Genomic DNA, 13,787 nt, shown 5'->3' with positions numbered 1-13,787 from the left:
AAGTGATTTATTTTATACGTAATATTTGAAATAATCAGCTTATTATTTAGGAAAAAAAACTATCTAATTAAAAAGATTTTAGGGGATTTTTTTAATAGGTTGATATTAATTTAAATTGAACTTGTCAACAAGCAAAATTTTAGACTTACTAGTAACCAACTTCTTTTTTCATCAGCTTCTACTACCTACTTCTTTTGTTAACAGCTTAAACTTAAAATCAATGGGCCTTACTAATAATCAAATTTAGTGTTAAGGTTAAAAGAAAATCTCAAGACTTTAGAAAATTCACATACCAATAACGAATTTAATATCCAGTTTAGTCGTTAGCAAAACGTCAAAATTTAATACACGGAAATCCATGTTTAAAGTCGAGCATTAAAAAAAAGTGTTGCCTAAGTGCTGTTTTATGGTACGTAAATTTGTATTTAATACTTAAATCTTATCTCAAGTTATCTGGTCGATTTCCATTGGTAATGGTATATTTGAGGCTGTGAATGCAAAAGTGGTGTATCCCACTTTTTGTAATTGGGTTTGAATCGACTAAAACAAGCACATAAGCTTTGAAAATAGTAAAGTTATTTTTTTTTTTGCAAAAATTAGATATTCAAGAATATAAAACTATGTTTTAAATAATGTATTTCCCTAAGACAAAAATATGAGAGACAAAATAAGCCAATTTTTCAAAATAAGGTTATGTCACTTTCAAATTTTTGTTCTAAAGCCTAGTACGCAGATCACGCTAAATTATAGCTTTCATACAAAATTATCTCAAAAATGTAGGTAAAGAATTTTGTATGGGAGCTAAAATTTAGCACGATCTGCGTTCTAGGCTTAAAGTAAAAATGAAGTACTTAATTTAGAAGTACTTTATTTATTAGGGGTATTCACGATTCGATGCAATTAGTCTAGTATCATTGCAAAGTGTAACGTTGAAACATTTTCTTCCAAACTGACAACGACACCAGACAAATTTTATACTCCATCTTGCGAATCGGAAAGAAGCTCTCGGGACAGTCAAAAGGAGAAGTTACCCATGTTGTATACTCTTTTTTTCATTCCTACTGAAACTGAACAAAAAGCAACGAAACGCAATTATAAACGCATCATTTGACATAATTGTATTCGCTTATTTTCGTATTTGGGGTTTACACTGCAGTATGTAATTTATATATTTCAAATGATCGAATATAATACTAAAAAAGGGCTTTGGAGAGCTTATGTAATGTTTGCTTAAATATTTAGTGCGTTATAGTATTACGATCGTTGATTTTACTTTAAATACGTGGCTAATTTGTTGATTCCGTTTTATATATTTAAGAAATATATTTCCTTGTGAAAAAGATGGTGTTATAAATTAAAATTTAATTTAAAAGTCACTTCGACACTTCAAATCAATTGTCGTACTTGAATATAATACAAGTACTAAAATACTTGATGTTAAAAAGAACACGGCAATACTGAACTTTGACAGTTTTTACTTTTGTTTGTTTTGTATTTTGTGCCTGTTTCTGAAATTTGTGCAGAGAAAAATAAATTGTATGATTGTATGACTTCCAAGAATTTTGTATGATTTTCTATCGAAATTCTTGGAAGTGTTACATACAAACTACTGTCATTTCATAACTACTCTCTTGATTGGAATGGTTCAAAGGGTTCGGAGTTTTAATTTATGTCTGCTAACTGATTCCGTAAACTCTATTAAATTCAAAAAATTATTTCAAAAAATGTCCATCTAAAAATTGTTTGAACACTGGATTGCGGATGAGATTGCGGAAGAGAATTTGGATTAGATTTTACTCTTGTGGAGCCTCAGGGTCATGGGCTGGATGTTGGATTGTTGGTCTCCATTAGATTTTCTGATGACTTGCCGATAGTCCTGTCATCGGAAATGTCCAATGGAGACCCCAGGTTACTAAAAAAATGTAAAATCACCGTTTGAACCATCCTTTGAAATATTGTGCAATATTGCGATTGCAACAATTGTTGCTTTGGCTGTGTCATAGTTGATGTTGATGCCATTAAAACACGCACGAAATTTGTTTTTGAGCTGACCAAATAGTTGTTCCACCGTTATTCTTGTTCGAATATGCGCTTTGTTGTAGCGCTGTTCTGCTGGACTTAATTCAGCCGATATTCTAAATGGTGTCATCAATATTTTTGAACATGCGTACCCACCGTCGCCCAAAACAACTCCTCCCCTTAAATCTACATTTTGCAAATGGTTTGCTATAGCAGATTCACGCCATATTCTTGAATCATGAGCTGATCCTCTCCATCTAGCAACTATGTCTAGAATTTTGCCATGCGCGTCACAAACAACCTGTAGGTACAAAATCATTTTTTGAAAGACTTTTTTCAGAAAAATGAACACCTACCTGAACATTAATTGAATAGAAATTCTTTCGGCATCTATGGCGAGAACCGAACTCGCCACCTGGGTTTTTAATTTTAATGTGGGTGCAGTCTACCGCTGCAATGCACTGAGGGAACCTAGCAATGCTAAAAAAATCTTGCTTCATTCTTTGAAGGCTTCGAGTGTCTGTTGAAAACCTGATAAATGTTCTTTTTTTTGAAGCCAGTGCTGTAACAAACTTTCTCACGCAATTGCTCACAGATTGTTGAGAAATGTTATGAAGATCACCTTATAAAAATGAAATTAAGTGGGATTGGAAAAAAAGGACGTGACGTATGTATGAGACAACTACCGGTATCACTTTGGTACGATCCTTTGCCCAGGTATCGTAACGAGACCAGAACAATGAGCTCAGGGGAAAGTGCTCCCCCTCGATTTGATCGGGAGGCTAAATCGTCGCTCACAGCTTCGATGATGAATCTAGCATTTTGTTTAGTGAATCTGTAGATACGATAAAGACTTGAAAATAATTTCAAATAATAAGAAGGGAACTAATAAACCAAAACCCACCTGTAGTGACCAAAGAATTCATTTTCATCATATTTTGTAAATGGATCTATCCTTTCTTTATACATTTTCACTCTACGAGATGAAGAAGTTTCTGCGATTATTTCAAAATCTAGAAACAGACCTTCGTCAATTGAACTCATTTTTCAAAACTTGTATTTATATTTTTGCTTTTGCATAATAACAAAAAATTGATCTTTGACAGTTCTGACAGTTCAAGCAATTTTTGTTCTTATTTGTAGTAGATTTTGTAATAGATTCAAGGAAAATCTTGAGACTAGTAAGTGAGAGGGTAAAATTGTTTATTGGTACCATTTTATTAAAACTCAGCACTTTGTTTTAACCTTCCAGTTAACTAATAGTCGACATTAGCGTTTGATTATTAGTAAGGCCCAATATGTATAAAACTGAAATCAAGCAAGACATGTGCATTCAAGAGGACACAAGCGTAAACAGGTTTTTTTCAAAACCCACCTCTGTCTATTAACTCTTACTCTCACCGCCCCGTGGTGAACATCGGGTGCCTAGTACCTCAACTGGAGATTTGGTTCCAACCCCAGTGGAAAGTTGTTGGGGGCAGCAAACGACATAAGGGGGGAGAAGTGTTTCCACTAAGGCACTTCTCCTTATCCAGACGGCAGCGGAGGAATTCCCGAGATGGAATTAACGGTAGCGTCTACAGTTCCAGTAAGGTTGCACTACTTAGTGAACACCTTTCTTCGAGCCCAGGTCTATATGGAGCGGCTTTATCCGGCTCCCCATCCTTGGAGTTATACTAAGAATTTGGCACTCCAGGTTGGGGGTTGTGCCGTTGTCGGGGTTGCCTGGCCCCGTAAAAGCTTCATAGTCGCGAAGCACCAAAAAGTCTAGGATACGGACTGATTTACTGTTGACAACCAACGGAAATGAATTAAAGACAACGAACTTCGAATATACACGTGGAATGTTAGATACTTTACAGACCACGTGCGGCCGAAGAATTAGCGGAGGCACTAAACTGCTATAATGCAGACATCACCGCCATCTAGGAAATACAATGGGATGGGCCGGGTAAAAGGAGGATGAAAAACTGCGATATTAACTATGGTGACTGCTACCACGAAAACCAACAGCTCTTATTTGGATGCCTCTATGAGCAGAAGAGGCGAGAGGAACGCCGACTTCTCCAGAAGAAAACGAGAGGGCATGAGAAGCGTGCGGTCGAAGATGTTGAGAGGTTTAAAAGTAGCAATGAAGTTTAAAAGTTTTATGAACAGTTGAAACGAAATTTACAGGAACATAAACCTAGAACTGAAGACTGCAAAGACGAAAGTGGAATTATCATAGTAGAACCGCAGTCAATGCTGAGGATATGGAAGGACCACTTCTGCAGACTGTATAACGGCGACGACGAACTAAATTCCGCTGTCAGGCAGGATGATCCATTCAACATATACGATGAAAGCCATCAATCCCGTCCTCCCGACTTAGACCATCTAAGCTGATTATCTAATAAGATAAGTTGGATAGGAGCATGTACCAACTTATCTGTAAGATATGGCCGGAAGAAATTATACCCGCTGAATAGAACCAGAGTATTGTTTGCCCGATCCTGAAAAAAGAAGACCCTCTAAACTACACCAACTATAGAGGAATCAGTCTACTTAACATCGTCTATAAAATCTTCTCTGCCGTAATATGTGAACGTTTAAAGCCCATCGTCTACAACGTGACAGGTCATTATCAGTGTGGTTTTAGACCAGAAAAGTCCACAGTTAATCACATATTCACATTATGGCAGATCCTGGAAAAACCCAAGAACACCATCTTTTCATCGATTTCAAGGCCGCATATGACAGTATCTACAGGGACGAGCTGTATAGAGCCATGTCTAGTTTTGGCATTCCTGCCAAACTCGTCCGTTTGTGCAGGATGACCATGGAGAATTCACGCTGCTCCATAGAGGAATGAGGTTAAAACAAAGTTCATGCTGTCGTCAAGATTGGTCCTACAGCAGCGACGCCGACGGACGCCTTGGTCAAAAGGTGGCCGTCAACAGACGTAACTTTGAGCTAGTTGTCAAGCGACCAGAGTGTCATTATATAAGACCCTCATCATCATTTCTTCAGGAAGGGGATTAACTTTTAAAAACAACGTATGATTCCAACCAACTTTCAGTTTTTGTTTAAGATAATGAACAAAAATTAACCGACGAACAGCGACTTGCTTACAACACTATAGTTGACAACGTGTTGCAGAGCATTGGAAAAATGTTCTTTCTCGATTCTCCTGGCGGTACTAGAAAAACGTTATCGATCAATCTTTTGCTTGCTAAATTTAGAATGCAAGTAAGATTGCATCATCTGGCATTTGGAAATGGAAAAACTGCTCACGCAACTTTAAAATTGTCTTTAGATTTGCAAAGCCAAGAGCGTCCATTTTGTAGTATCTCGAAACAAAGCTTACTAGCTAAAATGCTTAAAGAAACGACGTATATTTTGTAAGACGAATCGACTATGGTTAATAAAGGTGGGCCTGAAGCTCTTACACTTAGATATTGTAGAGTTGATGAACGTCCCATGGGAGGTGTTGTAATATTGTTCGCTGGTGATTTTTGCAAACATTGGCAGTTGTGGTTAGAAGTACAAAAAGTGATAAAATAAATGCTTGTTTAAAATCGTCGTTTCTGTCAAACTTTTAAGATTGACCACAAATATGCGCGTACTGAGTAGTGATAATAATGCAACACAATTTTCAAGAACTATTTTGGTTATAGGAAATGGAAATATTTTATATAATGAAGGTGAAGTGCTAATAGAACCAACATTTACAAGTAGCGTCATTTGACAAGACGAATCAAAAGTTAATGTTTACCAGCAAGACACCGAAATTTCAGAGAAAACGGATGATTAGTTACAAGAACGAGCGATTTTAGTACCTAAAAACGTTTTTGTTAAAAGTGTAAATAAAAAAAATCTAGGATGCGACCCACACTGATAACTTCCCATTTCGTCCTCCTATTTGTGTTTCTTAATAGTTTGTAGGTTTGCGTGTTGGGTTAAAAAAGTTGTCAATTGAATTATTCTTACAAATTTTAAAATTACCAATAATATTTTTTATATAAAGAATTAGTTTAGTTTGAAAATCTAGTTTTGTTAAAAAGACTTTTATCGAAAACAATTTTTTACCAAGTTTAGTACAATTTCTTAAATATTTACAAATTAGATGAATGAAATTAATTTGAGAGATATCAAGAACCGAACATCAATTTTTACCAAATTTGTGTAAATTTTAATATTTTATGAAAAAACTTACTGTTGGATTTTTATAAAAAAAAACTAGTAGATATCAAAAACAAAATTTTCTATTTGAGTACATTTTAAAATAGTTTTAGTATTGTTTTTTGTTAGGTTTTTATTTTTTATAAAAAAAACTATCAATTAGAATTTCCTCAAACTTTTACTGAGTGTTGACAACAATACATTTTAAAATAAAAAAGTAGTTTCAAGCCAATATTTTAAAGTTTCGAAAGGAGGTTTGAGTCTAGTTAAATTTTTAACAACTCTTATTAATTTTTTGTTTATATTTTTATTTTTTGTAAAACAAAACTGTAAATTCAATTTTTCTCAAAATGTTTCCGAATGTTAAAAAGAATATTTCTTGTAAGCCAAAATTAGATAGAAGCCATAATGTTGTAAAATTAACAAACCGAATTATATTACGATACTAAATTATGATTAAATGATGAATAATGTTTTTGACAACTGATACAATTTTGAAAAAAAAAATCGAATTGACAGTTTTTTTTACAAAAAATTAAAAACAAAAAAAAAAAGGGTTTTCGACTCAAATTTCTTTTCAAAAAAGGTTGGTTTGTTAATTTTACCACCGAAAGCTGTCACCTACTGGGTGACTCAGTTTGGGGGTGGATTTGAAAAAAAGGTAGATTTTATTAATCGAAATTAATTATAAATTTAATAAAAGGTACTACACAGGGGCGTAGCAAAAAATAATGAAAATGGGCGCCAGGAAGTATTATGGTACTTACCATCACCAATCAAGATAAATAATAATAAAAAAGCGGAAATTTACTTCCCAATTAAAATGCAATTCGAGATTTATTTTTCACCTAGAAATTTTAACATATTGTATTTTATATCTGGGAAACCTTTATAAATATAGGAATAAAACCCAGAATTGTTTCCAAAAAATATTTGTACAATTTAAATTGATACCAAGAACAAAAAAAGAAAAAGAACAATTGGTTGTGCACAAAGGACACAAAGAAAATTCACCTTGGGAAAGTTCCCGAAGAACAAAGGAACAAAGGTCGAGGGTCCCGCAATCTCGGAAGACATAGGAAGCGACCGAAAGTCTATGGGTTGAATCTTGGCTCTTTATAGCCAACCAAAAATTACAAGCAAAGGTAAAAAAAACTCGCTCAACAAAAAAATGTACTTGGCTTCCTTGGTTCAAAAATATCGATTCTGCCTCCCCTTTTCCTCTCTTCTCAATCACGCCTTCCTCAAAATTTGTATGTTTTTCTTTTTTCAATTTAAATTTAGTTCTCATCCAACACAAAACTAACACGATTGTTCTTTTTTTTCCAAAAATGTTTCACTACTTTTTTTTTCGACCTCACTCTCTTAGCTTCTCTCAAAAAGTTCCATATTCATAGCGAACTTCCCTCATCCAAGAGACCACGACAAGTATGCCATCCTACTCTACTCTAACCTTTTGTTATGATCTGGTGCTCTCTTTCAGTCTAACTGCAATACCCGGCTTTATCGCTGGGGTGCATGCCGATTTCAAAAATCAGTCAAACCTTTGTGGTCTCTTTCACATTGGTGATTTGAACACCAACCTTGGCTTAATGGACAAGTTCAGCTCTTATCCATCGAATCCAATTGGGCTAAAAAGAAAACGAAAATTTTTTGAGAGTTCGCGAATTAAATCTCCCAGCCCAAACCGGCCCATAGTTCACAATTTAGACTATAAACCCTTAGACTTCTAATGCAGGCAATTTTAGGCTAAGGTAAAAACACAAATTTCTACAGTAAATGAAAATGTGGGCCCTCTGTCATACAACCGCATTACCACTGAAACCTATTTTGTTTGCTTTTCCAAAATACAATAAGAGCAGACACTGACTGATGGAAAGCAGGATTCTACTGAACTCTCAAAATATTTTGGAGCCGCAACTACGAAAAAAAGGAAAAAGGATATGAGGTAGGCTAGTGAAACTTGTTCTGGTAAATTTTACCGCAACAATAATCTCAAAGTTTTGAAAAGATATTTGAGTCAGAAATCAATTTGTACCAACTTTTGTTAAATTTTCTTTTAAGTTTTTATTTTTTGTAAAAAAAATGTCTATTCCATTTTTCTCAAAATTTTACCAAATATTAAAACCTTTATTTTTGGTTGTACGAAATTAGTTTGGGGATAAAATAATTTTGTAAATTTGATTTTTTTTTTCAAAATATATACTTGTTTGGTATATTATATCTACTAATATTATAAAGAGGAAAGATTTGTATTTTGTATGTTACGAATAAACTCAAAAAGTACTGGACCGATTTTAATAATTCTTTTTTCATTAGAAAGCTACATTATCACTGAGTAACATAGGCTATATTTAGTACTAGATTACTATAGAAATCTTTACAAATTCCTATTAAAACCAACCGAAGGTGTAAAAAAATTAGCCATAAAATGTCTTTCATCGCATACGCTATGAACAATAAAACAAAACAAAAAGTTATTATAAGTGAAAACAGGTCAAATATATCCATTTTAATCCTTACCTGACATAGCTAATGTTAGAAAGATACACAATCGGTTTTCCCAACACCAGCACATACACCTTCGATAGTATGATACATAAATGAGGTCTTTTTTCATAATGGATTTTTAAAGGCGATCCAATGTGATCGCATGTGTGTGTATGGTTTTTTCCGTGCTGTTCATTGATTGAATGTGACCAGCCTCTGCTCTTCTTTTATTTTTTGTGTCATTTTTTTATTTTATAAATTAAAATACCTCTTATGTATTTTTTAAATAAATGTATTGTTTTGAAATATGAAAATTGCAACTTCATCTTTATTTTGTTCTTCTAAAAACATAAAAAAGTTATGTTTAGCGTAGTATAAGAAACAGTACTTTTTACTTCTTGCGTACGTATTTAAAACAGCTGGTAACACTAAAATGCAATTAGGGCTGGAATAGGAATTGTAACTCTTTTTCTTCCTTCTCTTTTACACTGTAACTATTCTTACTACCATCTATTTCTCGTGTTTGTGTGACATAGGGGTAATTTAAAACATGAACTCAGAAGGAAAACGTGGAGAGTGTCTCTGCTCATTATTAAATATACTCTCATTTGCGCTGTCGGCTCCTTACGCAGTGGACGCAAGCGACATTGAAGATTTAGAGTTTTTTAAACACATTTGTATGCTTCACTTCAAAAGTTCTTTTCAGAGCTACTTAATTTTAGTATTTATCACACTTTTTCATATTTCTCAAAGTTCTTTTCAGAAATATCTCTTTGAACTTGAATAATTTCTTTGTTATTATTATTTAAAATAAATATCCTTCATAGCAATATGCCTAGAAGAAGAAGGTCGCAGCTATCTAAGAATAGTTACCAAGCGAGATTAGTAAAAGTTCGTCGTATTGGAGAGTCTTCTTCTGAAAATGCAGATCGTCTGGAAATTATGAGAGTGTACGCTTCCCAATCGCGAGCCAGAGAATTAAGCGTCGAACGTTCAATTCGTCTTGCAGAACAAAATGCAAGATACGAACGACAGTCAAGTGCTGAGCGCTCTCAGCGACTTGAAGAAAATAGAGCTAGGAACTCGCGAACGCGTGCACGGGAATCTAGCACTGAACGCTCGCAGCGGCTTTTGACACAGCGAGATAGACAACGGTCGTTAAGAGCTAGGACGCGCAATAGAATTTTAGCGCATAGTAATAGGTCGGCATTTAGTTACGATCCTCAAATTGAATATGCTCATCAAAACAGCATCCAAATCGGAGCAATGAATAAGATGTGTCCGATATGTTTCGCTAAAAAATGGGCTGAGGAAGCGAAAGGTATGTGCTGTGCATCTGAAAAGGTTGTTCTCCCTAACATTGATGAGCCACCAGAACCAATTAAAATCTTTTGACAAATAATCATATACTATCCGCGCATTTTTTGAATAACGTACGTAGATACAATAGCCTTTTTCAAATGACTTCCTTTGGGGCAAAAGAAATTAAGGAGGGTCATTTTATGCCTACCTTTAAGGTGGAAGGACAAGTTTATCATCTCATAGGTAGCCTTTTACCGCCATCAGGACAAATTCCCCAATTTTTGCAGATATATTTTATTTCCGATGCTGATCAACTATCATTGCGATCAAACACGGCTCCCATGCTAAAACTAAATTTGATAAACGAATTGCAGACCATGTTGAATAGCCACAATGTTTACATACGAAGTTTTAAACATAGTATTGAACTCAATACCCCCGACAGTTTGAAATTGATCATTTACTCTGATCGCACACCCCATACAGAACACAGAGGAAGATATAACGCCCCTTCAATAAATGAAGTGGCCGTTCTCTTGGTTGATGAAGACAAAGGACCCAGGGATATAGTACTGAACGGTAGAGACGGACAACTAAAACGAGTGTCGGAATTACATCGAGCATATGATCCGCTACAATATCCGTTGATGTTTGCATCAGGAGACGATGGATATTATTTAACTATTCCTCAGCAGAATTCCTCAAGAAATAAGACTGTGTCATGTATGCAATATTATGCATACCGTTTAATGATTGGGGCCAACTGTTTTAATGCACTCCATTATTACAAAGATTTGTTTAATCAATATTGTGTGGATATGATGGCGAAGATGATTTCCGAAAGGTTAAATTTTGTTTATCGAAACCAACAAAAGCTTAGAGCGGATGACTATATTCATTTAAGGGATGCTTTAAACCAAGACGCAAGGGTAATTGCAGCTAATATCGGACAGCATGTCATCTTGCCGTCATCATTTACTGGTTCTCCAAGGTATCTCCACGAAAAGACACAAGATGCAATGACATACGTGCGCAATTATGGAAGGCCAGATCTTTTCATAACTTTCACCTGTAATCCAGATTGGCAAGAAATAAAACAGGAACTTTTTCCCGGTCAACGGTCTTTCGACCGGCATGACATCATAGCTCGAGTGTTTCACTTAAAAATGAAGAAAATGATAAAAATATTAACAAAAGACGCGATTTTTGGGCCGGTTAAATGTTATATGCTTACTGTTGAGTGGCAAAAAAGAGGATTGCCGCATTGTCATATGTTGCTTTGGTTGAACTCAAAAGTACAACCCGATGAAATTGATAAAATAATAGTTGCCGAACTACCTAATAAAGACGAAGACCCAGTATTATTTGAGATAGTCACAAAGAATATGGTACATGGACCATGTGGACAAGAAAATTTGACTTCTCCGTGCATGAAAAATGGGATATGTACAAAAAAATATCCACGACGTTTCGTGACTGAAACCAAGACCGGTGAGGATGGGTATCCCGTTTATCGACGACGCGATATCGACAACGGAGGGCAGATTGCTGCATTGAAAGTCCGAGGGCGTACGGTTAATATAGACAACAGATGGATCGTTCCATATTCCCCAATACTATGTCGATCTTTTAATGCTCATATTAATGTTGAATATTGTCATTCCGTACAAGCCATAAAATACATATGTAAATACATTAACAAAGGATCGGATCATGCAACTTTCAGTGTCAGAAATGCTCACGATGAAGTTGAAAATTATTTGAACGGCCGGTACATAAGTACATCTGAAGCAGTGTGGAGGATATTAGAGTTTCCTATACATGACAGACACCCTACCGTAGTACACCTAGCAGTACACCTTGAGAATGGACAACGAGTGTACTTCTCAGCGGAAAATATAGCGCAAAATCCACCAAAAACGACACTTACGGCGTTTTTTGACCTATGCCACAGTGATGGTTTTGCTAAAACACTACTCTATCACGAAGTTCCTCATTATTATACATGGGCTAACAATAAATTTTCTAGAAGGAAACGTGGCCAAGAAGTAGTTGGACATCCCGGTATAAAAAAAGATGCGGCACTGGGAAGAGTATACAGCGTTCATCCTTCCCAGTCAGAGTGTTTTTATCTCAGGATACTGCTTCATCATGTACGTGGCCCAACATCGTTCCAAGATTTAAAAACCGTTGACGGAGTTGTTAAAGAAACTTACCAAGCCGCTTGCCGAGAAAGGGGTTTGCTAGAAGATGATAACCAATGGGAAACTACTTTGAGAGAAGCTTCGATTTCTCAATGTCCGTTAAGGCTGAGAGAGTTGTTTGTGGTAATATTATTATTTTGTTTTCCCTCGGAACCTCTCAAATTATGGGACACGTTTAAAGATGATTTGTGTGAAGACATCAGACATATAGCCCAAGAACAAGGTTCCGATTATGATGTATATAACAAAGGTTTGATACAAATCGAAAACAAACTTTTAGAATTAAATGACAAAAGTTTAAGAGACTTTGGATTACCTTCTCCGAATCGCTCACAAAATGTAGTTGATGCCATACCGTGCCGTATATATGATGTTAACGACACGAGTTGTCAGAATTTGTCAATTCCAATGTACCCAAGTTAGTGGCAGATCAAAAAATAGCGTACGATGCTATAATTGAAAGTGTGGAAAATAACAGTGGTCAACTTTTTTTTTTGGACGCGCCCGGTGGCACGGGTAAAACCTTTCTTGCCAATTTAGTATTGTCAAAAGTACGATTATCCGGAAGAAAAGCACTGGCTGTAGCATCGTCAGGAATTGCTGCAACCCTATTATATGATGGGAAAACGGCTCACTCTACGTTTAAATTACCGTTGACTGTTTCTTTAGATCAACAGTCTGTATGTTCAATCCGTAAAAATGGTACACTGGGAAAGCTCTTACAGGACACGTCGCTGATTATTTGGGATGAGTGCACCATGAGCCATAGAGCTCATGTAGAAGCAGTGGACCGCACATTAAAAGATATAAGAAACTCATGCAATATGATGGGTGGCCTAACTTTTGTTTTCGCTGGAGACTTTCGCCAAACTCTACCAGTTGTAACAAAAGGTACACGTGCCGACGTTATTAAAGCGTGCCTTAAATCATCACCTTTGTGGCTATCAATTAAAACTCTCAATTTGCGCACGAATATGAGAGCACATTTATGCAATAACCGCGGTGGTAATTTCTCAGAAAATATACTTAAATTAGGAGACGGAAAATTTACTACTCCAATTGCAAACAGCTCCCAAGTACTTTTGGATATTGGATTGGCCCAAACTGTTCACAGTCTAGAAATTCATATAGACAAAATCTATCCCGACATCAACAATCTTACAGTAAGAAATTTCCATTGGCTCTGTTCGAGAGCGATATTGTCACCCAGAAACGACTCAGTAAATGAGATAAACAAAATTATTATTGAAAAAGTACCAGGTGATTTTAAATGTTACAAATCTGTTGACACCGTGTGCAACATCGAAGATACAGTGCACTACCCACAGGAATTTTTAAATTCCCTCAATCCTGCTGGCTTGCCACCCCATGAACTAAAATTAAAAATAGGCACGCCTGTTATGCTTTTAAGAAATTTAAGCCCTCCCAATATGTGTAATGGTACAAGACTTTTGATCAAAGAATTAAGAGATAATGTAATTGTAGCAACAATCATTACGGGTCCCGCGGCCGGTCAGCTCGCACATGTTCCACGGATCCCGATGATACCAACTGATTTGCCCATATCTTTTAAACGGTTACAGTTCCCTTTAAAAATATCCTTTGCCCTTA

General features: G+C 35.6%; 2 protein-coding genes across 3 annotated transcripts in view; one reads left to right on the top strand and one right to left on the bottom strand.

Moving 5' to 3' along the window:
- Positions 1-1,649: 1,649 nt before the first annotated feature.
- On the bottom strand, positions 1,650-2,934 carry LOC129941142 (putative nuclease HARBI1). 2 transcript variants are annotated; one of them, XM_056049701.1, is made up of 3 exons: positions 2,706-2,934; positions 2,376-2,641; positions 1,650-2,320 (listed from the first exon to the last, which is right to left on the bottom strand). In XM_056049701.1, the coding sequence occupies exons 2-3, from the start codon at positions 2,517-2,519 to the stop codon at positions 1,913-1,915; spliced, it is 552 nt and encodes a 183-aa protein (XP_055905676.1). In that variant the 5' UTR covers positions 2,520-2,641; positions 2,706-2,934; the 3' UTR covers positions 1,650-1,912. The 2 variants fall into 2 exon arrangements, with proteins under 2 accessions (XP_055905676.1, XP_055905677.1); XM_056049702.1 differs by having other exon boundaries at positions 2,376-2,934.
- A 7,196-nt stretch (positions 2,935-10,130) lies between these two features.
- The window catches only part of LOC129947204 (uncharacterized), a 26,034-nt gene continuing 22,377 nt past the window's right edge, over positions 10,131-13,787 (top strand). The window contains exons 1-2 of the mRNA XM_056057712.1: positions 10,131-12,594; positions 12,846-13,339. Of these exons, the coding sequence (XP_055913687.1) occupies positions 10,131-12,594; positions 12,846-13,339 (2,958 nt within the window). The remainder of the gene's footprint in view (positions 12,595-12,845; positions 13,340-13,787) is intronic.

This window comes from Eupeodes corollae, chromosome 1 (genome assembly GCF_945859685.1).
Source record: "Eupeodes corollae chromosome 1, idEupCoro1.1, whole genome shotgun sequence".
Taxonomy (NCBI): domain Eukaryota; kingdom Metazoa; phylum Arthropoda; class Insecta; order Diptera; family Syrphidae; genus Eupeodes; species Eupeodes corollae.
The sequence above is the reverse complement of the archived record's forward strand: the minus strand, read 5'-3'. Positions and strand labels throughout refer to the sequence as shown.

What these genes read in the sequence shown, in the direction of transcription:
- LOC129941142 (XM_056049702.1), bottom strand. Translation starts at nt 2,519, where the DNA reads ATGAAGCAAGATTTTTTTAGCATTGCTAGGTTCCCTCAGTGCATTGCA. An exon ending in TCTATTCAATTAATGTTCAG is followed by an intron (nt 2,321 to 2,375) that starts GTAGGTGTTCAT and finishes TTGTACCTACAG; the next exon opens with GTTGTTTGTGACGCGCATGG.